Source organism: Pyricularia pennisetigena, chromosome 6 (genome assembly GCF_004337985.1).
Source record: "Pyricularia pennisetigena strain Br36 chromosome 6, whole genome shotgun sequence".
Classification (NCBI taxonomy): Eukaryota; Fungi; Ascomycota; class Sordariomycetes; order Magnaporthales; family Pyriculariaceae; genus Pyricularia; species Pyricularia pennisetigena.
Window position 1 is genome coordinate 2,875,851 of NC_043744.1, and position 23,763 is coordinate 2,899,613.

Consider the following 23,763-nt stretch of genomic DNA (forward strand, 5'->3'; position numbering starts at 1 on the left):
GTTGTTGCCCTGAGGTGTCTAAGCCCCCTTTTGTTATTCTTTAATTGATACGTGCTGTGTCAAAGAAAGCTCTCTTGTTGCCCGGTAAGGTAGCCCCGAAAGTCTGACACATTCAGAAAGATGCCATCAAAAATCCCCGAGACTGAGCGACAGATACGAGATTCGGCTTCTTCAGGCTTCTTGAACTGTTTGTGCAATGACATCTCGTACCAACTGCGCTATCCGTAGGGAAACCTCGGTAGATCTGGGCACATCATGGCCTCCTTGGTGGTCGTACATTTTCCTGTTATTACAAAAGTAGGCCAGCTGCATACTGGATGGCCATCTCGGGTCCTTGCCGCCATAAATATGGACAGTAGGTATCGTGATGCGCAGATCCTGCGGGAAGGTGGTGAAGTCCAGTCCATAGACATCTGTCGGGCTGGGCATCTTTCTGGGGTCGTGACACAGATCCAATGTGTTGTCCCAGAGACCAACTCCAGGCTTAATCTTATCGGGATTTTTGGCTAGGTTTTGGAGTTCTGCCGCCTTGGCCTTGAGGGCCTTGGCAGTACGATCATTGATATCGTGAGCCCGTTGCGAGACGCGGATACCCAGATCTTCCAGTGAGGCAAAAGGCATGCCACCACAGATGAAGATGACAGACTTGAAAGGAAGGGGGCCGTCAGGAGTCTCGCGGGCGTGGTACAGCAAATAGCTACCAACTAAGGCGCAGCCTTGAGAGAAGCACAAGATGGCATCATATGGACCGTTATCAGCCATGTATTCATCGAGCCAAAGGTGAGCGGCGCGGATGGCTTGTGGGGTAGCCTGAGGCCACCATGTAAAATTTCCCGAGCTGAGCCATAGTGCATCTACTCCTGGTGCAGCACCGCAGAGGAAGGGAGCATCCACAAAGTCGAAGCTGTAAGAGCTGTCAAGCTTACTCCGGAAAGCAACTAAACTTGGTCGATTAGTTGCTGTACTCAAACACAAAATAAAAATTGACAGGTACCCAGGGTCAACGTGTACTGCTTACCTGTTTGACTTTTCAAGATGGCGGCGCTTGTGCCGAAGCCGTGAAGACAGAGGACCCTCATCTTGCACTAAAATGACCGTTGATAGTGATTGATATGAGTTCTGAGCAGCTCGATTTAATCCAGAGCATAGGAATATTCGACTAAACTAGATTTTCGCAACGTGATTTGGGAAAGTATAGGATAGGATAGGATAGGAGCAAAAAGGGTTGAGGAGTTGTGAACACGTTATTTGTAAGAATCAAACAAAGAAGCAAATGACACATATCAAGCCGCCCAAGTCATATAAGTAGGTAATTACTTCTCACCAGATCCAATTCAGTTTTTGATATTTGTCAGGATTGTCGGGAGTCCGACATGGAGAGAGTCCGTACTTGACTTGACATGCATGGCTTGCAGGATGCAACCTACGGATATCACAGCCATGCTAAAAAGTGATGTAATATATTTATTTTCCTATAGAAATCCTAAAGGCAGGAAATCATTGTTAGAGACTTGGTGTCAGATTACATCGGATCAATAGGCGCCTTAGACAGTCGGGATAAGCGCACACGCATCTTGTTCTGATGATGGTAAAATTTTGGTTGGCCGAATCGAACATGGTTGTTGTTTTTGGCTCTTACTGGAATCCAGCCAAGTCAGTTTAGGCAGGTTGACGGGGTCAGGCCCAACGTGACAGGCGACAGCAACGCCCCACCATGATGCAAACCAGGGGTCTCCATACCTGACCACCGCCGCCGCTACCAAAAGCCCCGTCCCGCACCAGGCGCTGGGTTCCAGTGCAACCAGTCAGCACCTTGCTTGAGCCAAAACGAACAAACCACTGAAAGCCCACTCATGCCCGCTTGTTTGTATCCTTACGACGCCAGCATCAATAGCATTGGATGAACGTCATCCCAGGCGCGTGACCAATACCTGTCTCGCTCGCTATTTTGGCCTAGAAAACGTATTACACGATTGGGATTATTTTGAGTACCAGTCACGCCGGATTTCTTTTTGCATTCCATTAGACGCTGCGACGGGACGCTTGCCTCTGTTCACTACATGTTTGCAGCAAACAAGCCAGTGAACATTTAACTCTACCAGCGGACGGAACCCAACCTCCAACTTAGGGGGCACCGATACGGAGATGGGTGACCTTGTTGAGTACCTGTGCCAGAACGAGCCCAGCTTCCGCAAGTGGGTCAAGAACCTAACCTATCTTATACATTCAAACATTTCACAAGATTGCCGTGCAACTAACGTCATCCGGCTTGTCGCAGAGCACGACTTCCCGCTCTTTACTCCGACTTCCTCGGCCAGCGTGCCTCAAACCCCGACGGCTACGCCGCCAACGTTTCGGCATGGCGCCGCGCCCTTGCCACTGTGGCCCGCTCCGGCTTGGTCAACGCTGCCGGCTCTGGCTCCCCGAACATGCTGGTTCTCAGCACCGATGAGAGCCTCGTCCGCGCACTCGAGAGCAGGCAATACGGCCGACCGCTGGCCCTCGGAGTGGTCGTGCAGGAGGCGATGGCTTCAGGCGACCTTGTTCCTCTCAAGGATTTCCTCGGCCGCAAGCAGAGCATATACGATAAGTCATCCTCCTGGGGAGCCTTGCCGCTGAATGTTGTCAGCTGGGGATTCAGGCAGCTAGGGGCCATGGCGGGCCTGGGAGGACCGTCTGATAAGATGCCCAAGGCGCAGCTTGTTGTTGTCGCGAATTTGGAGCTGGCTGCGAAAGCCTTTGGTGAAAAGACGGCAGATGCCAACTCGAGATTCGAACGGACGTGGTCGAAGCCTCACTTTCTCAAAACCTTCGCGGCGTCTTTGCTACCATCCGGACCCTCGGGACCCATGACTCTGTCTGGGACCGATGTCGATGTTCTACTGACTTTCTTGTCAAGGGATAAAGACTTGGTGGTTTATGACGGAAACACGGTTAGGATGAAAGATGCCGCCGGCCAGGAATCACCCACGATCACGCAGGAGGACGCAGCAATTGCACAACTAAAGGAGCTGAGGGAGTATCTGGGCCACCAAACACAAATTCTAGAGCGTCGCATCGAAGACCTCGCCGCCGCCGCCAAAGATGCGGTTGCTAAGAAGAACCGCGTCTCGGCACTAGCAGCCCTCAAGTCCAAAAAGCTTGCCGAGACGTCACTGGCGAGCAGGTTTGCCACGCTATCCCAGCTAGAGGAGGTTGCGTCACGCATCGAACAGGCAGCAGATCAGGTGCAGCTGGTCAAGGTCATGGACACGAGCACCGAGGCACTGCGCGGGCTTAACGAACAGATCGGTGGCGTCGAGCGCGTCGAGGACGTCGTCGACCGCCTGCGGGAGCAAATGGATGCCGTCGACGAAGTCGGCACCATCCTCGCCGAGTCGGGACCGGTGTTGGACGAAGGCGAGCTCGACGACGAGCTGGCCGCCCTCGAGGGAGAAGAGAAGAAGAAGGAAGAGGAGGCAGCCGAGCGCGCGCGCAAGGAAGTCGAGGCTGTCAAAGAGGCCCAGCAAATCAAGGAGACCGAGGAGCTGCGCCGAAAACTCGATGCCATCGGGGAAGTTCCGACAAAGGATCCGGCTATTACGGGCGCCCAGGGAGAAGATCCATCCAGATTGGATTCTGTTGAGAGGGACACGGTCGATGTTCTCCGGAAATTGTCCCTCGAAGAAGATCGCGAGGCTCAGCCTGCTGTCTGATCAACAAATTACACATTCTAACCCTACAGGTAATAAGCATTTACATGGCGTACGGCGGACTTGTTTTTTTTTCTTCTTTTTTGGAGGGGTAGGCATGATTTGTAAAACGTCAATGTTGTGGTTATCAAGTACTTGACCTATTGTTGGTCAGGATCATGTATTGGTACAATTCAGGAGCATGATATATATCCTAATTTTGGGCAAATCCGAGCCGATAAATTTTTTAAACATTAATTCGTGATCATGACTGCGCTTTCTCTGGTGTTCTGGGGATAAAGCTCTCCCCAACATGCTCTTTGTTGCCGCATAAATCAGCATCATTCATGGACGTGCCAGAGCCAGCGATGGTCGCCTCAGTGTTAATGACCTGCGGCTGCTCTTGAGCCGGGCTTGTGAGGTCGACCACCTCATCACTTTTTCTTTGCTCAGGGGTTTCTAGTGATGGCGTTGGCGCACCTTCTCGCAAAATTTGATGTGGTACATTTTGCTCCAAATGTTCCGGTTTAGGCTTGGCTCTTGATTTCCGGGCGTTTGCTATTAAATCCTTGAATGAAGACTGATGTTTCGTGGCCCAAGCCTCGCCGTCGAAATCTTTATCCTTGATTTGAGCGCCGAGAGTAGCTGCTCGAGATGGGGCAGGGGCGCCTACGGTCCGCTCCCATACTCCAAGGTCTTGTTGCAACTCAGAGCGCTTCTTGGGCCTGAGGGAGTCGCAATTGGCGTTCCATATTGTGACCCATTCCTTGTGCCGCCTCTCCAGAAGCTGACGGTTGCCTGTTGTAGAAATCCCCAATGCCGAGAGCTTTTTCCGCAGCTGTTGATCGTTGAGCATTGAGTAATTTAAAGGAGGCAGGCGCTCCAAGGGCTTTGTTGGTGCTTGGGACGTTCCCAAATAAAGTGGCGGTGCGCTCGCCGTCGTTTGTGGCGCTTGTGGTTCGCCCGGACAAATGTCGAGGTGGTTGTAGACACGTTCTGGTTTCATACGGGCTCTGCATATCGGACACCCGGCGAGTCCGTCATCTGTATAAAGTCAGTTCAGCTGCAGGGCGTGGAGTTCAGCGCAAAGGGGGTATTTTGCATACCTGGCTCATCATCCATATACTCCCCAGCGGAACTTGCCACTTCCAGAACAGTCTCCTGTCGCATCATGGCCGCGGTAGCCTGGGCTCCCTTTGCTTTGCTCTGCCGTGTAGACATTCTAGTCCTCTTCCGCCCTGTCTCACCATCCAAGCCTTGTTCGTGATTCTCGGCCTTGCGCTTTGGTGTTTGGGGCGGCTCGGAATCGGGCGGTAGGACCTTGGGAGTACGGGCAACCTCGAGAATGGAAGCGCGGGCTAGCACAAAGGCATCCACAGCCTCCCGCATAGAGTGGTTACCCCTCAGCTTGTTTTCCTGGTCCGTTGCGCGGCATAACGGGCACTTTCCGTCGACGCTCAGAGACCTCCGGATGCAGAGCGAGCAGAAAGTGTGGCTGCACGAGGTGATCATGGGGGTATTGTAGAAATCTTTGCAGACATGGCATCGGAAGGCCTGTTCGACTGACATCAAGGCCGCAAGTGGGGTGTTGAGCCAGTCGGTCGAATCGGGCACGTCATAAGCGTCCATTGCATATCAAGATGGCGACACGGGCGCACCGGCTCTTCAAGTACTAGTAAACGCGAGGGGCAAGGATGCTGCTACCTGCGTGGGATCGAGAGAGGTTGGGAGAAAATACGACCTGAATCGTCCTTGGCTGCAAGAGCCATGTGGATAAAAGCGATTTCTATGCGACGACCGGGTTTTTACCTGGTTATGGTAACTGACGTATAGAATGATGAAGGGAAAAGCGGCGCGTCTCGTTGAATGGAGCACCTGCCGCAAAAGCCAATGGCAATCGCCCCACCGACGCCAAATCACGTGATATGGTTCCCCTCTCAGCCGAGCCCATATCCGATTCCGATAACCTCGTTAATTATTCCAGAACTAACCTCTTGCCACCGGTAGGACTAGTCTAGAATGTCAGGACGATCTGTCGTCTGTTGAAATCTCGTTTATCAAATAACACTAACAGATTCTACAGAGTAGCTGCCCACAATTTTCACAAATTCTCCTCTCAGTACAGCGCGCAGCCACGCCGGCCGCGCCACTTCACTCAGCTTCAACATGCCCATTCTGACGGCTGCACGCGTCAAGTGACGTAACCCCCAAGATATGGTGGTAGCAGGAGGTGCAGTGTCGCCTGCCGCTTGGGCCCAAAGAAAAGGGTTAAACATGCTGTTGCATGCATATCTCCAAGACCCAGGTGACAAGTGCTTGCCGAACACTGGGGAGAGCTGCCTGCCTCTATGGAAATGATTGGGCTAGGCCTACGTAGGTAGTAAACTAGCAGCATAATATAATTTTATTAACTCGTCTTTCGAGTGTGTTCAAAGATGGCCTCCTTCCCCCTCCTCATCGGATTATACCTGTAAGCCGATCTCCACAGAAACTCCTCAATCTCAACACAGCGACAACTTTCATATATTGACAAATCGTCTTCACATACTGCCTGTCGAATTAAAAGTTCATTCCGGCCATTTCCCCGTTTACCTTCGACCCCAAACAGAACACCTCTGCCAAAGTCATACAGTCTTCACATCACACTATGGGACTCTGTGATCAGTGCCAGACGATTCCTTTCTGGGATCTCCCACCTTTTCAATTATCTGACTATACCTCCGGCCTAGAACAGCTTGGAAAACAACACTATCTCAACCTAACCCGCAAGGGTGATGTGCCTGCCGCAGATAAGCCAATAGGATTTCATTGGCACCAGGACCGAGGCGGCTTGTGGCAATCTGCGGCTGGCGGATGCCCTTTGTGCCGTCTTGTGGACAAGCAGGCCCGTCTGGTGCTGTCAGACTTGGATGGCGGCGACCACTATGCGCATGTCACGGAAAACACTCCACGTCAAGCTAGTCTTCTTCGGCAAATGGAGGAAAAAGTGAGGGCTCGTTTGCACGTTAGCGAGAAGGAAACGAACCAAGATGAAGACAACCACAATTTGTCGACGAGCATACCTGCGGTGGCGACCGATGATCGCAATGTAGCTCTGCCACGGCCCAGTTTTGATCTCTGGCTCACAAATCGCGGCTCATCCGGCGCAGGCCTTATGGTCTTCTCGACTTCAATACAGGAACCTGGAGTTGCTCCAGAAAAGTGCCTCATTCCCATTGCTGTCATTGGGTTTTGCTCAAAGCCCAAGGATCCTCTTTCGAAAATTCTGGCGGGTCGCACAATCGAAGCAGTTCCGGGCCCCAGTGCGTTCGAAATTGCAAACAACTGGTTGGAGCAATGCAATAATCGCCACCTGCTTTGTTCTGAGCACCTCGGTCAGCCGCCTGCTCTTTTACTAGATTTGGGCGAGGCCACAACAAATCACAGTCAAGCAACAGTCAGACTTTGCGAGCCTCCTGAGGAGGAGCCTCTGCGATATGTTGCGCTTAGCTATTGCCATGATGAAGGGTCTAGTCATAACGCCTGGGAAAACCTCAAATCTAGCTACGCCAACATGAGAAGCAATCCCAAACGTGCGCCAGGGGAGCGTATTGAGCATGACAACCTTTGTCGGGTGTTTCAAGACGCGATAGTTGCGACTCGGAGGCTCGGGCTGCGCTACCTGTGGATCGACTCGCTGTGCATCCCAACAGTTGATGATGAGAAAACCTGGACCCGAGATTCGGAAAACCTAGCCATGGTGTACAGGTATGCTTACCTGGTAATTTCAGCCACAGGAGCGTCCGGCCCTTCGAAGGGTCTATTCGAGCAGCGGAGCCCCAAAGACTACGAGTATTTCTCAATGAAAGCACAATCAGCAGACGGCAACTATACGGTAGGCAACGTTGCAGCCATATCATTACCTCTACAGGACGAGATATGTGGACGGTGTCCTGAACTGAGGTCCGAGCCTCTCGGTCGAAGTGCCTGGGCCTTCCAGGAACGTGTTCTTGCCCGGCGAGTCTTGCATTTCACGAGAGACCAGCTTCGCTTTGAATGCATTTGTGGAGAATTTGGTATGTTATCAGAGGATGGAACTTGCAGTCCCTTGCCACGGTTTTTTCACTTGCCAAACCGATTGGAAAACGTGACCTTGCCACTAGACCCCGTGTACATCAAAGATACCGTCACCGGCGAGGTTTCCGTGGCAAAAGTTACCTCCGTCATGGAACCGTGGAGTGCGATCTTGTTTTGGTACAGCGGCCTAGATCTCGCAGACCCGTCAGATCGACTCCCTGCCATTGCCCAAACGGCGCGTGCCTTTCGTGATATGGCGCAGCTGCCTGACAAAGATAGCGATTACCTGGCAGGGATCTGGAGAAGCCATCTAATTGACGGTATGATGTGGGGATCTATGAATGATTTGCCTCTCTTTCATTCTACGGAGATTCAGGACGGCACGCCCTCTTGGTCTTGGGCATCTGTTACTGGACCTGTCACCAACATTCTGTGGACGTCGGGGAATTATAGCCTCATTGGGGAGGTCATCGAAGCTCATACTGATGTTGCCGACCCTGCTAAGCAGTTCGGGAGGGTCACTGGCGGCTTCATAAAGATCCGAGCACCAACCTTGGCTGTATCAATGGTTGAGGTCCCTTTAAAAGACGGCACAATAGGCCTGCGACCAACCGAGGCTGGTGATTCTTCTCGCCGAGTGGGGACTATCAGCGCTTTTTTTGAAACAATAGATAACAGTTTTGATCGCTCCGCAGAACAAGTTCGCCAGATGAAGCTGTTCATCGTGGTCTTGGCAAGTTCGTTGCACCCCAGCAGTGGCGAGGAGTTCTATCATGGTCTTCTTGTCACGCCAGCGAACGATAATGAGGGCGTACTGAAGAAAGTCGGAAGGTATATCCAGGCAGCAAAGGGGGCACGCAGATGGGGCATTGACCTGGATAGTCCGGTGCAGACAATCACACTTGTCTGAACTTCATTTCTGTGCACCAGAGTGCAACTGGGACGGCGTACAAATGATATGCAGTATGCTAGTCTAGCTAGATAGCACCTATGGTAATATCCTTCGAGAGCTGGCAGTTGCATAATAACACCGGCTTTACATACATTAACATGAAAACCTGATATTTCTCTGCAATCGAGATAGTTAGTAGTATCAACTAGAATTTTAAGATGTCCATCTTGAGGCTTATACTTCAACGCCATGGCTTGCGTCGTTGAGCTTTCGTGTCGTTGAGGCTTAGCATATGGCCATGTGGGGGCGTGTTCTCCATACTTGATTGTGGAGGAGCTAGAACGCTAACTTACCGTAACGTTGTTCGCTTGGTGGTGTGGAAAAGCCTCGGGCTGCTAGCGCCACAGGATTGGGGGAACCCGAACAGAAGAACATGGATTCGGCGACGAACTACTCGTGCAGTAACGCAGATCGTATCGCAACTTACTCCGTACCCAGTCTACTGAAAGCTGGCGGATGCATTGACTTGCGCGTCTGTTCGCTGCTTATTGCATAGGCAAGTATCTCTAGATATTCTTGCAGAAGATTGTTCTCTTTCTCGTTTTCTCGATCAAATAGGCCTAGGTTTATCTTCAATATACTCTGAAAATTGATAGTTGAACGACTAGTTATGAACCTAATACATACTTTCCGGAAACTACGAAAGCCGCGTGTCAAGGGGCTTTTCTTTTCTCTTCTTATTCTACTCGGGGATTCATTAAGCATTGGACCAAGACTAGATCATCACCTGCCATATGGGCTATGTAGACTTGGCAAGTGGGTTCGGCAAGGGACAAAGTAGGCGATCGATAATTAGGCTTTTGGAGTGCCTTTTGCTTGGTTCCAATGGGCAAGTGAATCCACATACACACATGCAAAAGGGTTGCTTTGCTGCGCTTGAGGGCCGGTTTGTTTGCACAGTGGAGAAGGCGCAACCTCCGCACAGCAGTCAAGGCCCCATCGAGACCTGAGGATAAAAACGCCCCGTCCCTGCATGGGCTTCCTGTCAGCGCGTTTTCGCCCAAGATGCACCCTGGCGCCCCAACCGTTTCACAAGGACCCATCCTCGTTGTCGGTCCGTCCCATCTCTCTTCTTTCCATCGTCCTTTTTTGGGATCATCCAAATTCTTTTATCCTAATTTTCCTTTATTTTTTTATGACGAATTGTAGTCAATTGGACGTTCGATGAGATCAGATTCTTGTTTAGCGGACCACTTTCGCAGCGCTAGAATTGCCCCGCCAAGTCCGAAACTACAATAGTCTGTGGTACGCCACCAGTGGTAGCAGAATCGAAAAGACCGCCTGCCCCGTTTATCGTACTGGCTGGCTGGCTGGCTGGCTGGCTGGCACCTAACCGGCATCCAATATCAAGTTCTTCAGAGTTCGCCACTGCTGAAGAACCACAAAACGGCAACAAAAAATCACACAGCTTCAGGCAACCATCCTGCTCTATCCTCTTCCGGCCTCGAGTAGGACCAGACGACGGGACCGGGGCTGTAATGTGTCATCCTTCCGACGAAAGCGCCGAGTGAACCTATTTGATGTTTTGACGAGACTCTGGCTGGAAGACAGAGGTTGCACTATTCGTTTTGAGCAAAGGAGCCATATTTGAAAAAAAAAAAAAGCACAAAAAAGTTATTAGCATATTTGGGCAGCGGCGAATTTCTTCTTTTTCTTTTTCTTGCTTTTCTTCTTCTTCAGGTGTTTTCCTTCGTCTTGGCTGTCCTTACCTTTCGGCCAAATCATCACTTCCTCTCATATGGCTCCAACTCCATCTTCATAGGGCGAGTCCTCCAGCACGATGAGTGCAACCACTACACCCGAGGAGCGCCAATGGCGGCTCAAAAATCTGGCTCAAGAATGGAATATTCCACTGGGACCAATGGATCCCCCCACGTTGAGTCGGCCGATATCAGAACGTCTGTCGGCGAGTTTTCCCAACGTGAGCCCCAACGATGATTACATGGCCGAGGAGCTTTTGAAACGACGCCGCATAAATGTAGAGCAGTCGCAACCTGCACAGGGCACCCTCAAGCGTGCTTTCACCAGCGCCAAGAAGAAGGGATCGTGGGAGCCCAAGGAGATCTTTGATGCGCTCGACTCACACGTCGCCAACGCGGGCTCTGCTGGCGTGGCTGACGCACTTATCAAAAAGCTCGTGACAGCTGGAGGCACAGTCAACCATCCAAATCCCACCAATGGCAGGAGTGGAGTGGCCACAAAGCTTCTCGTTCGACGCAAAAGCCTCGAGTCTCAAAATTTTGAAAGGAGTCGCCTACTTCAAAAGGCGGTGGAGAACCAACAGCTGGATATGGTTACTGTCTTGGTTCCGCACGCCGACCCACTGGCCCTCGATGGCAGCCTACCGATAGCAATGCGAAGCGGAAACCTGGAAATCACGCAGATGCTGTTAGTGCACGGCGCAAACGCATCACAAACAGCCGATGGCCAAGATGCCTTCCGCCAGCTGTGCATGGCAGGGGGCCAGGCCAGCATGGTCGGGCTTATTTTGGCGTCAGATGGTCGTCCGTCACCGGATTGGATATCGCAAGCAATGGTTGACGCTGCGCGCAAAGGATGCCATGAGACTGTATTACGGCTCAGTCGCTCCACGGCAGATGGCAGCTTTGATGGCGGCTCTGCTTTGAAGTCAGCTGTCGGGCAATGCCGTGGCGACATCACTCTGGCGATCCTCACCGGGGCCAAGCCTCCCAACGTGTCCTGCCTAAACGACGCCTTCAAGCACCTCTTCTCTCATGCGACTATAAGCCCAAGTGAAAAGCTGGCCCTTGCTGAGATGTTACTGTGCGCGGGAGCCGAGGGCGATGCTGTTTCTGAGGCTTTGATACAAGCAACGGTTACAGAATTTTACGACATGATTGATTTATTATTGTCTCATGGAGCTTCTATCGAGTACCAGGAATCCAAGGTTCTACGGACTGCTATATCGCATGGGAGGGCAAGTCTGGTCCGTCTACTACTGAACGAGAAAACGTCATTGAGCGCGATGAACGCCTCTGCATGCGTCTCATGCATACCCAAACGCACCAGCCCCGAGGATCGGCATTCTCTTTTGTCATTACTGCTGCGCAAAGGCGCCGGTGGCCCCCCGCTGAGCGATGCCTTGATCAACGCTGCAGAGGCAGGCGACAATGAATGCGTGAAGCTGCTCCTTTCGCCGCACTTTCCCGGCGGCCATCTTGCTGAGACTAACGACTTGAAAAGGGGACCCCGAACCATGGTCTATGAGAAGCATGAGATGGCGTCGGTTGATCACAGGGAGGGCTTGGCCTTGAAGATTGCGGCCAAGACTGGCAACCTGACCTCGGTGAAGATTATGTTAGGTGCAAAGCCGGCCCCCGCAACCTTGATTGGGGTTTTCCCAGTACTCACAGGCCTACCACCAGTCGACCGTTTCGAAATGATTGAGGCTTTCCTATCGACTGGTACTCAGGGCCTCCCCGTTTCGGATGCCTTACAGCAGGCGGTCGCAGACAAGCCTCCAAGGCGCGATGAGCGCTTGATAACATTACTGTTGAAAAACAATGCAGATGTTGATTTTAATGGCGGCGCCGCGGTCATATCCTCAGTAGCCAACCGAGACATGGCACTGCTAGAGACACTTCTTCAGAAGAGACCCGGGCCGCGGACCACTATGGCCGCAGTATCAAAAGCTATGCTGGGCTCTGACTTGGAGGCTCGTTACAAGATGATGTCAATGCTAGTCAAGTCCGCCAATGGACAGTTCGAAGGAACGGGCATCTCTGAGGCGATGATTCTGGTGCTTCAGGAGCCCAAGGTCGACTTGCGCCTACTGGAGGCGCTGGTGAAGGAAGGGCTAGCCGATGTCAATTTCAACCAGAGCGCTCCCATCATACTAGGTATGTGACAGGACCACGACTCCACTTTCGCCTGATTTACTTTGAACAAGCTTTGCTCGGCGGCAGTTTGCGCGTCAACTCTATGTTTTGGATGAAAGTTAGCTGACTCAGTACGTTGGTCCTACATCAGCCGCAAGACATGACGACCCGGCCATTCTGGATGTTTTACTTCGTTACGGTCAACCGACGCCAGAGAGCTTAGAAAGAGCCCTCCAGAGACTTTCGGAGATGCCATCTACTCCGGAAAAAGGCCACAAGATGCAAGCCGTGTTGTCACGTAGCAATAACAAAAGGGACTCGATGTCAAGTTTGCTGGTGGCTGAAGTCCAGACTGTACTCAACACCCCACCGGAAAACCGGGTCCTTACCGTCGTGAAGACATTACTGAGTGGCGGTGCCGATGTCAACAGCCAAAAAGGACGGAGCCTGTGCATGGCTGTCAAGGCAGGAAATGTGCAGCTGGTGGACCTTTTGTTCACAGGCAAGCCGAACCCCACGAGTTTGGCAGCGGCCATGCCATGCGCTCTCAACAACAGCGATCCTATGGACCGCCTGACATTTACTCAAAGGCTGTTGGATGCTGGTGCACCAGCAATCGAAGCAAACAGGGCGTTGGTACATGCCGTTCAGGCGTATCCCAACGATTTGCCCCTTATCAATGTACTGGCAGCAAAGGCTAACAGCTCGGACGGCGATGCCATCACCAAAGCGGTCAAAATTGGGAGGCCTGATATTCTGGAGTTGATACTTGCCAAAACACCACGCAAGTGCGCGCCTCCAGTGCTGAACGCTGTATTGGCAGAGGCTATGAGCATGCAGGAACATGAGCCAAGAAGTGCAGCCTGCGAGCTACTGTTGAAGGCGGGGGCCTCTGGGACTGCTGTATCCGAGGCTTTGCTTCAGGCAGCGGCCGACGGCGACTTGAGCTTGGTAAAGATCCTAGTGAATGCCGGTGCAAGCATCGAATACCAGGACGGACAGGCCGTAGTAGAGGCGTGTAGAGCCGGGGCAAGCGAAGTACTGAAAATGCTATTCTCTGGGCCGTCGGCTTCGAACTCGTTCAAGAAACAGACGTTGCTGCGAGGATTTCAGGCAGCAACCGACGTTGGGGACTTGCAGAAGCGCTGTGCTGTTTTTCGATTGTTACTCGAACGAGGAGTTGCAGGAGATATCGTTGACGCTCAGCTTGTATCGGCAGCAAGATTTGGCGATGAAGGGCTTGACCTTGTCCGGCTACTTCTGCAGTGGGGAAGCAACCCAGATCATAACAGTGGAGAAGCTATCTGGACTTCGACTCGCAGCGCATTTCTCAGCAGCTTGAGGATGATGTTGGGTATTGAAAACGTGGGAGGCCAACAGAAGAAGCCATCACATGGGACAATGATTCGATCCCTCAAGGCAAGCTGGCGACTAAGCACTGAGCCCAGATATGAGGTGATCAAGATGCTCTTTGAGGCCGGGTTACCGGTCACCGAGGAGGTGCATGTTGGTTTAGGCAAGGCAGTCAACGACGAGAATGTGGACATGCGCCTGATACAGCTGCTGCTGGCCAATGGTGCCTCACCCCTGACAAACGGCTGCCAGGCCTTGAGTGACGCTACGCAGAAGCTGATGCTTCCTGTGCTGGAACTGTTCCTCAAGTCAGAGGTTCCCGAATCGGATGTATCTTGGGCGTTTGGGCAGGCATTCACCGAGGCCAACGCGGAATCATGGCTGTCCGATGCTGGTCTTGAGGTTGCCAAAATGCTACTGGACAAAGGAGCGGGCGGTGAGAATGTCGCCTCTGCCCTTGTGGGTGCAATCGATAACTATGGGACGGAAAAAGACGCCACCGCTCGTCGATTCACTGACATTCTGATGAGCTCCTCGGCGAACGTTGGAGCCGGATCCGGCGCGGCACTGGAAAAGGCTGCCGAATCCGCCGACAAGGAATTAATCAAGAGGCTTCTTGCCTCAAATCCGAGCTCCGAGGCAATATCAACGGCATTCCCGCGCATTTTTGATCAAGACCTGCCAGAAGAAGAGACGCTTGAGCTCATCTCGCTCTTTGCCAGAACCAATGCGCAAGGAGGCGGTCTGGATACTGTGTTTGTCAAGCCCGAGGAGCAACCGGTCATATTCAAGGCGCTCTCCCGCCATCCGAGATCTACAAAGATTCTCCAGGCACTAATTGACGCCGGGTATTACCCCGACCCTATGACGACTGCTAAGGTGCGAGAAGATATCGAGGAAGAGGAGCAGGTCAGCCTCTTCTTCTGGGCACTGCTTCAGCCACAGAAAAAGATCAGCAACCCCGTTCTATTGCTGCTCTTAGAAAATGGCGCCAAAGCGGATTTTGAGACAGCAGTGTCCAAGGTTACGCCCCTCATGTTGGCAGTACAGAGCATGCGACTTGACGTTGTCAGGGCGTTGATCATGGCAAACCCGGATGTTGCGGACGTCGCTGATGCAGTGGGGAATACGGCCTTGACCATGGCTACGGAGATAGGGGGCGATGTGGGCACTGCTATGATGTCGGCAATACTCGCTGCCGAGCCGTCCAAAGACGACGGGTCACTACACAATGCTGCGCGCGAGTTGAACTTGCGGGCGATGCAGGTTTTGGTCGAGTTTGGTCACGATGTCGATTTCCCTAGTCCACTTCACGGAGGACGATCTGCTCTTGGTGAAATCTGCCTTCACGCAGCAGATACGCCGTTGACTGCCGCCAGGGAGAAGGCCATGGAGAAATCCATGAAGTTTCTCATGGAGAATGGCACCGATCTCAAGCTTCAATCCGACGAGAAGTCTGTTCTTCTGCTTGCTCTTGAGTCGCGAGAACCCGTTCCTACTGCTCGGGCCTTGCTCAAGGTTGGCATGTGGAAACTCATCAACCAACCTTTCAACAACTATACGGATGGCGCCTACACATATTCACCTACTGAATACGTATCTCGCGTCATGACATCACACCCAGAAGAGGTAAAGGAGCAGCTCATCAGGCTGCTCAAGGCAAACCGTGCGACAAATGTATACTACGCCAACGACGGCCCGCAGCCAGAAGGGGCCACAGGGCTGCCAGACGAGCTGTTGCGGGCCGAACGGGAGCGAAGGGCGCGGGCGGAGCGCATAAGGCTGGAGCAGGAAGACCACAAGAACGCGTTGGCGCGCACGGACGAGGTGGCGGGGATCCAGAACCGCATCTTGGCCGAGCGGGCTGCCATCGACGAGGCGCGCAAGAAGCGACTGCTGAGCGACGAGATGAACGCGATCAGGGAGCGTGCGGCGGTGGAGGAAGACGTCTTTGCACAGCAAGTGCGGCGGCAAAAGGCGGAGAGGCAGGCGGCGCTGGAACACAGCAGGCAGCTGGCCGAGGCGGAGCTGGAGCGCGCGCGGCTCGTGGCCGAGACGGAGTTTGAGGTGGAGCAGACCAAGCAGACTCGGCAGCTCGAGTGGGAGCGCAAGATTGGCGGCGAGCGTCTCGACAACGCGAATCAGTTGTCGGCTCTGCGGATCAAGGAGCGTGAGGACATTGAACGCATAGACCGCGAGAGCGACAGGCGCGTCCGGTCGAGACTGCAAGAGCATCGTCAGCTGGTAGATTCGCAGAGCGCGCTGGCCGGGCAGCTGACGGCTGCTGGCGTCAATGGTCGGCGACAGATTGGATATATCAGTGGCGAGTTGAACTGAGCGTACCGTTCCTGGTACCCCGGCTATCTACTTACGGATGAGTCTTTTCATTTTTTTTTTTTTTTGTTTTTTGTGTTTTTGTTTTTTTTTTCTTTTTAGCGTCCCATTGTTTTGGAAGCGTCTATTCTTGGTTGTGGTGGACGTTGGTTTTGGTTAACGGTTGATACCATTGGTCTAGCCTACATACTTTTAGCGTTTATTCTTTGGTGTTAGCATAGAATACTACATATAATCGAAACAGCCTTTGGTTGCACAGTGTAACTATGAGGGGGATATACATACAAAGGTATCTAGGAGATTAGTTGCAGTAAGCAGCTGTTGGTACCACATAACTTGCAAGGTCCTTGTTCTCAGGTGCAGAAGGAAACTTGACGGTCACGAATTTTCTATTTGCCCTGTCGTGTTTGGCACGCGGCAAGGATGACAGTGCTTTTGGGAGCTTACAGAAAAGCCATTAGGCAGAGTCCATACAGGATTCGTATCGCCATTTTCGCACAAAGCTTTACCAGCGGAAACAACCATCCGGGGAGAGACGCTTCCATACTACGACCCTGAACAGTATTATCCAGTTCATATCGGAGATGTATTCGAGGCCAACTACCAGGTCTTGGATAAACTTGGATACGGCGCATAGTCTACGAGCTGCCTTTGCCGGAATCTACGGTTTGTAGTCAGATCAAGGAAATGGGCAACATGTGTAAAAGCCATGTAGCTAACATGGTTGACTAGAGCCAAAGATCACACTGTCCTGAAAGCATCTACTTCACTGCGCAAGTAGTTCCCTACAGCAGCACATCCCGAGTTTGGGATTTATGAGCACCTTTCAATGCACCTTCCAAAGACAGATTCAATGCATCCAGGATAGGCTCTGATTGGAGAGCTCTATGATGCATTTGAGCTTGCAGGCACTGCGGGTAAACACTGTTGCCTGGTGCAGCAGCCCATGCAGATGTCTATTCTGGACATGAGGAGACTAACACAAAAGCCGTTTGACCTACCATTGCTGAAAATGACTTTGAGGCGCCTCTTGACAGCCCTGGACCTCCTACACAGTGAAGCTCAAGTTGTTCATACCGGTAACTTGACCACTGCTTCGACTGGCGCGATTTACTTTGGATGATCCCATTGCTGATCCCCAAAAAGACCTGAAGCTGGACAATCTGATGCTCACTCTTCACGGACAACAGAACCAAGTCCGCGGAAGAAAATCGATGAGATGAGAACAAACCTGCTTACTTTGTGAAATAGACCTGGGACCTTTCTGCAGGGCAACATCTGTTTGGAGACATATTTTATTTCAAGGGTGGCCACGATCCGTTCAAGCACCTCGCGCTGATGGTTGCTCTCATCGGACCACCACCAAACGAGTATGTCAAGCACAGCGAGACAACGGAGCTATGCTTCGACCGGAACGGTAAGCTGCTCCGTTCAAAAAGATAAGCCTGTCCCTGGAGGGTCAAGTTACCAAACGGTCCATGCAATTTGAGACGTCGGGCTGCCACAATATTTTTCTTCCCCCCCCCTCTTTTCTGCTGGTCACAACTGACATCAAAGGGGCTTTCATCTAGGGGCTTGGGATCGCACATGCAAATGCAGCGGTTCCATTGGTCTCGCTGAACGGCCTTGAAAAGCGGCTGTATGTACATGAGAAAGAAGACTTTTGTTCGGTTCATCAAGTCCATGCTCAAGTGGTTGCCAGAGGAGCGCAGAACAGCCGAGCAGTTGCTCCAGGACCCTTGGCTCCTTTGATACTTCCAACAAGCATTACTGGAGCAGGAGCTGCTCTTATGCGTATTCTGTCCCTTTTGTGCAATGGAGTAAAACTCAGTGTATACAGTTTTTATCCCGGGCGAAATATCCAGAACTCGGCAAGAGGAGACTTCTAATGTCGGCTCCTCAAACAAACTATCCCGTGCAGCATTACTGTTATCATACATATACATATGTAATATTTGGCAATAAAATTACAATCCCAATTCATCGTTAGGTCAGCCACTCGAGAGAAACATCATCTTCGACTCGCACGGTGGTATCCTCGGTCACCCGCCACAGAGCTGAGGATTTGTGCCACTTCCAAGCAAGCCAAGATATCGAGATCACCATCGCAGCTCCGCCGATGCCCGTTGCGGAACCCCAAAAGGCCTCGACGTCGTAGTGTTCCTTGTAGAAGTCGGCCTTCATAAAGTCCATGTAGCCGCCAAAGGGCTTCCGCCCAAAGACGCTCGTCTTGCACACGCAGCTGTTGAGCCCGCCAAACGACTGCACCAGCATTATGGCGAAGAGGATGGCGGCGGCGAGCAGGTTCGGCACGATCATCAGGTTGCGCACTGTGGGGTTGGGCTCCTGAAACACGCCGAGGATCAGCCACGAGGGGAGGACCAGCAGCCACCAGGAGAGGTACAGCAGCGAGCGGCAGCCCAGGCCCTGCGTCGGCGTGTTGAACGACACCATGAATGCCATGCTGAAACTGGTGCTCACTATGGCCTGGCTGACAAGCCACACCGCTACCCACCCCCACGGCCGCTCCGTCAGCCTGACCCGGAATTTCTCATGTCCCTCGTCAACCGACAGGTCGGGGACATCTAGCGTCGCATCCTTGGGATTCACAATCATGTCGAGGACCGTGTCGGCGATGCCGCAGTAGCGCAGGGTGCGCCCCTGCCCCATGTACTCGCCAATGTCAAACTCCCCCGTCTCGTCGGCGGCCTCCTGATCGCCGCGCTGCGCACGCCACAATGCCAGCGGCAGGCTCGGCAGCACCGTCGTCGGCAGCAGCCTGTCGATGTTGAACAGCCACCTCTGGATCAGTTCGCTGCACCGGGTGGCCGAGGTCGGGTTGCGGTCGATGACGGTCGCGAAGAGCATGACGGGCACCCAAGATAGGAGCAGGCCGAGGGCGAGCGAGTGGGCCGTCGTGTTGTCGCCGATGTCGGCGAAAGAGATTACTATCGAAAAGGCAAACGCCATGCCGAACCAGCCGATGCTGATGAAGATGGGATAAACCCCCTTGCGCCTCTGGAGACGCAGTTGGAATGCGAGGTGCTGGTTCAGGTTGGCGAGTGTGCTGCGTTGTTTTTCCGAGATCAACCCGGGCCTGAAATAGGGGTATAGAATGCCCTTGAGGAGGGCCGAGTCACGCCGCAGGTCGGAGTCGGCTTGTTCAGGTCGCGGGTGCTTGTGCCGTGGGTACTCGTACTGGTTAATGCAGCTGAGGATGTACAGGGCCTCACGTATCTCGTCTCTCCTCCCGGGGAGCTTGAAGAGGCCAGGCTTGACGGCGCACTTGTGGATCAGCACGATGTTCCAAAACGTGGTCGTCATGGCGGCGGCTGGAGCGCCGACCCAGTTCCCAAAAGCAGCCAGGTTCTTTCTCCAGCGGATCGACAACGACTCGTACGGGAGCTGGCTCATCAGAGCGATGGCTGGAAGCACCCACGTCGTCATGATCTGGAAGGCGTCGATCACGGTGTTGTATTGGGGGTCTGGGCCGCAGAACTCCTCACAGCCTGCGCGGGTGAGAACGATTTGTGGCTTGGCTGACTTGTTCTTGAGGCCATACAAGTCATCTTGCCAGAACCATGTGTGCCACATGGGATCTGTTTTGTTCATGGTCATGTATTCTCTGAAGGCCTCACCGTAGCACTTGGTAAAATTTGCGCTAGACGAGGAGACGGCTTTTACCAACAGGCTACTCCAGAGCCACAAAATGAAGTGTGCTCTGCCCATTGCGGCAAGCCCAAGTCACTCTTTTTTTTTCTTTTTTTTTCTTTTTTTGTTGTAAGTCAATATAAGGGCGCATACAGCCGTGTTGCACAAGTTGCCATACCAAACAACAGAAGTGCGACGTGGACAGTCTTTATCATTCAGCAGTGCCTCCTCATGTACACCCTCCCTGCTTCACAATAGCCAGCGAGGGGAACCGAGGGCAACCTTTTCGGGTCTCCTTGAACCTTTGCGTACGTTCGACCCGGCGCCCAAGTAGGCAATCACTTGATACGTCATTGGAAACGAACTGAGTCACCGGACCCCGGATTTCAGGTATCTCTCCATCCTTACGAGATTGCGGCGCCTAGATCAGAGACGCGCAACCTGGAGCACATGCACGCCTGAAAACGCGCGAGTTGAGGCTGAAAAGTTTGGGGTTACACCACTTAAGCAGCGTCGTTTCCCATTGGATATCGGCTCTCGCTTAGCCCTTTGAAGCAGGGCGATTGGCCAGGCGTGCTTGCGGTATTGTTCAGCTTGAGGGAAGAAAGATCAAGAGACGTCTCTGACGCAAGGAACAAAGAGAAAACACTGCAAAACAACAGTCAATAAGAGAAGGCATTGGCGAGCTGTGAATGAAGCGAACCATTTTCAAGGCAACAGACTCTGATAGGCTGAGCGCCCAGAGTCTAGATTTAGTTATAGAAATTCAACTGATAAGGCGTAGAGAACACATTCACCTCAACAAACAAACCACGCCCCCTCCGCAGCTCGCGTCTATCCTTGGCAACTTTGGTCCAGCCAATAAAGCGTAGGAAGCATTGCGAGCTGTTGAGAAAGCTTTACTCTGCTACTGAGAGCCGCAATGGACGAATGATTGAAACGATTATCAGCCTCAATATTTGTGGGTCACTTGGACATGGCCTTCTCCATTTCCTCGACATGTTTCCTAATCTTGTTAAACTGCCATGGCCAGTTAACGACGTAGAGGAACGGGCGCAAACTGATACACACCAACTAGTCAGTAAACTCTCAGGTATCATATTATCATGTGGTATCATAAGCATTCAAAAGACTCACTCGTGTCTGTTGTCGTCGGGGTTATACGCGGACAAGTGGACGCTGGGGGTAATGATGGTAGCCTTGTGTCGGTTGATTGCGTAGAACCTAAAGAAAAGAAACACCTTCTCTGCAATCTCGCGAGGACCGAAGCCAGGACGTTCCTTCCATTGGCTGAGGAGGCGCAGGTACGCCGACCACGGGCCTAGCTTGTCAACCTTGCGGAGAATCCCCTGTTGTGAGCTTTGGGTTAGTGCTGATTACTCAAGCCATCTGGCCTCGAAAACACCTACAAAGTCCGACAGTTCCGAATAGGTCAAACCCATTTCCACCTCATCGGCTTGAACTCCGGCCGAGAGGGGAAGCAACTCAGCCGATGGGATCGCATCGATGAACTCGGTCATGATGCTCAGATCCCACTTGTCGCGTGCCCAGCGCTGGAAGTCCTTGGCATCGTTTTTGGATATCGACCCCAGCGGCGCAAGGTCAGCGGAGCTGGCATCGTACTTGGTATAGTATCCACGAAGGTTCTCGTCGACGTTGCCCGATCCTAGGACAAGCAATGAAGCACCAGCTCGCGGAAGGCCGCGAGCCTGTGTGGACAGCTGCGCAAGCTCATAAGATACCACGAGTCGATTTCTGGCCTGAATGTTCTGCTTGGCCAGGTTTTCACTGTTGGTGCCCCCTTCGATCGCATACTTGGGCTTGAAGCCACCGAGCGCGCTTGCGATGATGGATTCGTGGGCCTGAACAGCGTTATCGATGTTAATGTCGGTGTGGTAAGCGCCAAGGCGTTCCGCCAGTCTCTTTGCCCTCGATCGAGTTTCGTCTGAGCTGTTGACTGTGCCCATAAAGCACGTGTGGAGCAGCTTGCCGACAATCTCCTCTGCTGACTCGGGTACATAGTCTTTGATGCCCGTGACTTTGCGCAAATCGTTAAGTGTGTTCTCTTCGCCGTTCTTGATCGAGAGCAAGACCAGTTTGGCCATGCCATAGACAAACAGAGCAACAGACGAGCTGTCAAGTCCTCCAGATAACGCCAGGAAAAAGCCAGCACCCGAGCTGCGAACTAAATACTGCCACAGATACACCGAGGTGGCCATGTGAATTTCTTCCATAGGATCCAGGATGCGAATAGGAATTTCCGAAGCGATCACCTTGTTCGATCTGAAGATTTCCTCACTTGGCCGGGCCAGCTCAATGTCACAGTCGATTCGAGGATACTCGGGTTGACGGGCGGCTTGCACGTTTCGGCTGGCACTAGTCCTATAGCTCCGGACTCGTTCAAGGTCGACAGTGGCGACAGTGACTTCTACAGGGAGCAGCGAGAACTGTGATGACTGAGCCAAAACCTCGCCGTTCTGGATGATCATGCTGCTTCCATCGCTAAATCATCCATATATGTGAGTAACATGTTGTACTCCAAACAGCTTTAGATCCGGAGGGACTTACAAGAGCATTCTCGCCTCGCCATCGATTCCAGAAGCATTCGCATATACATATAGTCCGCCATTGCTACGTGTTGAGTTCGATATGAGGTTCAGACGCGTACCAAGCTTACGAAGCTCGGCGTGCGAGGCACTGGAGTTCTATGATAAGTTATGAATTTTAGTGATCCTGTGCCAATGCTATTCCGACACATTTTCCAAGTAAAAAAAAAGCTCTCAAAGTGGGATGACTTACAAGAATGATTTCAGCGCCGTTGACTTCGCGCGTGTGAGGTCAGCTTATGTTCGGTCGGTGAGGGCAGACTAGGTGACCAAATAATCAAGGTCTGGGGTGTACATACGGCCACTGAAAATCGATGGATTCCTAGGAACAAATAGCTCCTCGCAAGTCTCGCAGGTCACAGAAGTATCCGGAGTGTCGAGGATGAAGTCACCAATGGGAACAGTGGTTTGCCCGGTGACATCCCGTACAACTTTGTGGAGCTTGTGTGTCTCAACCTGCCGCTCTTTAACCCATGCAGTGAAGTGACGGGGCTCACGGTAGAGGCCATCTCCGGCAAGTGCTGTCAGGTTATTGTTTCAGTAATGAGTTCCTCAAAGAGCTACAAGCCGTCAAAGAACACGAACGAACCTTGCTTTGCCCGAATTGCGTATATCTTCTTGTATGTACAAAGCACTCGACAGTTGTACTGCACGTTGCGGGTCTTGACACCCAGCCCTAGGTCAACAAGCATGTCCTTGCAAACAGGGTCTGAGATAATCTCAGCCAAGACCTCCCAGCTGTGCAGTTCGGTATCGCCCTATATGTGTTCACGTTGTTTGTTTTTTCAGTTGATTGAAGCTCTGCCTGTCTGAGCCAGAAAAGAGTGGAAAAGTTGCGTTATCCATCTCAGAGCTCTTTTCAAGACTCTGATCAGGCGCCTCAGCCAAACGTACTTCAAGATGATGGTCGAGACATCCATATCCTGGAATCTCCAATTCCGGGCCCGTACGCAGAGTTGCACCTTTCTCTTTGGCAAGCTTGATAGACTCTAGAATACGATCTCTATTGCCCACAAAGTCAAGCGGAACACTTGGTAGTGTCGCCGCAGCGACAGTCACGAATCTCATGCTGACGTTGTGAGGGGCTGTTTGATGCCAACTAGAGGTTAGATTCGAATCTTCCAAGGTCAGGATAAGCTTTGCTTCAATCCATTAATGTCGCTGGTAAAGAAGTGGAATTTGGATATATTCACCTCAAAGCTCCTAAAGTAGCCAAGAATAGCAATGTACAAGCACTTGTATTCTTTAATTTCGGGATTTAGATAGTCTTTGTGTTGTGTTGCATCCAGGAGTGAGTCTTG

General features: G+C 52.2%; 6 protein-coding genes across 6 annotated transcripts; 3 read left to right on the forward strand and 3 right to left on the reverse strand.

Annotated features, from left to right (window-relative positions):
- Positions 1–171: 171 nt before the first annotated feature.
- Positions 172–1,079, reverse strand: PpBr36_04660 (uncharacterized protein; the record flags this gene model as incomplete). Its single annotated transcript, XM_029891819.1, has 2 exons — positions 172–938; positions 1,019–1,079. 2 exons carry the CDS (start codon positions 1,077–1,079, stop codon positions 172–174), a joined length of 828 nt encoding a protein of 275 aa, XP_029749008.1.
- A 1,051-nt stretch (positions 1,080–2,130) lies between these two features.
- Positions 2,131–3,695, forward strand: PpBr36_04661 (uncharacterized protein; the record flags this gene model as incomplete). The annotated part of the gene is made up of 2 exons (XM_029891820.1): positions 2,131–2,195; positions 2,279–3,695. Coding segments are annotated over 2 exons (1,482 nt in total), but the record flags the coding sequence as incomplete, so codon positions are not given.
- A 241-nt stretch (positions 3,696–3,936) lies between these two features.
- Positions 3,937–5,300, reverse strand: PpBr36_04662 (uncharacterized protein; the record flags this gene model as incomplete). The annotated part of the gene is made up of 2 exons (XM_029891821.1): positions 3,937–4,715; positions 4,778–5,300. The coding sequence occupies 2 exons, from the start codon at positions 5,298–5,300 to the stop codon at positions 3,937–3,939; spliced, it is 1,302 nt and encodes a 433-aa protein (XP_029749006.1).
- Positions 5,301–6,318: 1,018 nt separating this feature from the next.
- PpBr36_04663 (uncharacterized protein) lies at positions 6,319–8,637 on the forward strand (the record flags this gene model as incomplete). The annotated part of the gene is made up of 2 exons (XM_029891822.1): positions 6,319–7,726; positions 7,814–8,637. 2 exons carry the CDS (start codon positions 6,319–6,321, stop codon positions 8,635–8,637), a joined length of 2,232 nt encoding a protein of 743 aa, XP_029749007.1.
- A 1,822-nt stretch (positions 8,638–10,459) lies between these two features.
- Positions 10,460–16,208, forward strand: PpBr36_04664 (uncharacterized protein; the record flags this gene model as incomplete). Its single annotated transcript, XM_029891823.1, has 2 exons — positions 10,460–12,539; positions 12,670–16,208. The coding sequence occupies 2 exons, from the start codon at positions 10,460–10,462 to the stop codon at positions 16,206–16,208; spliced, it is 5,619 nt and encodes a 1,872-aa protein (XP_029749004.1).
- A 1,983-nt stretch (positions 16,209–18,191) lies between these two features.
- On the reverse strand, positions 18,192–23,530 carry PpBr36_04665 (uncharacterized protein; the record flags this gene model as incomplete). Its single annotated transcript, XM_029891824.1, has 9 exons — positions 18,192–19,926; positions 20,827–20,916; positions 20,994–21,205; positions 21,266–22,358; positions 22,425–22,561; positions 22,656–22,678; positions 22,762–22,983; positions 23,052–23,220; positions 23,357–23,530. 9 exons carry the CDS (start codon positions 23,528–23,530, stop codon positions 18,192–18,194), a joined length of 3,855 nt encoding a protein of 1,284 aa, XP_029749005.1.
- Between the last annotated feature and the right edge of the window lie 233 nt (positions 23,531–23,763).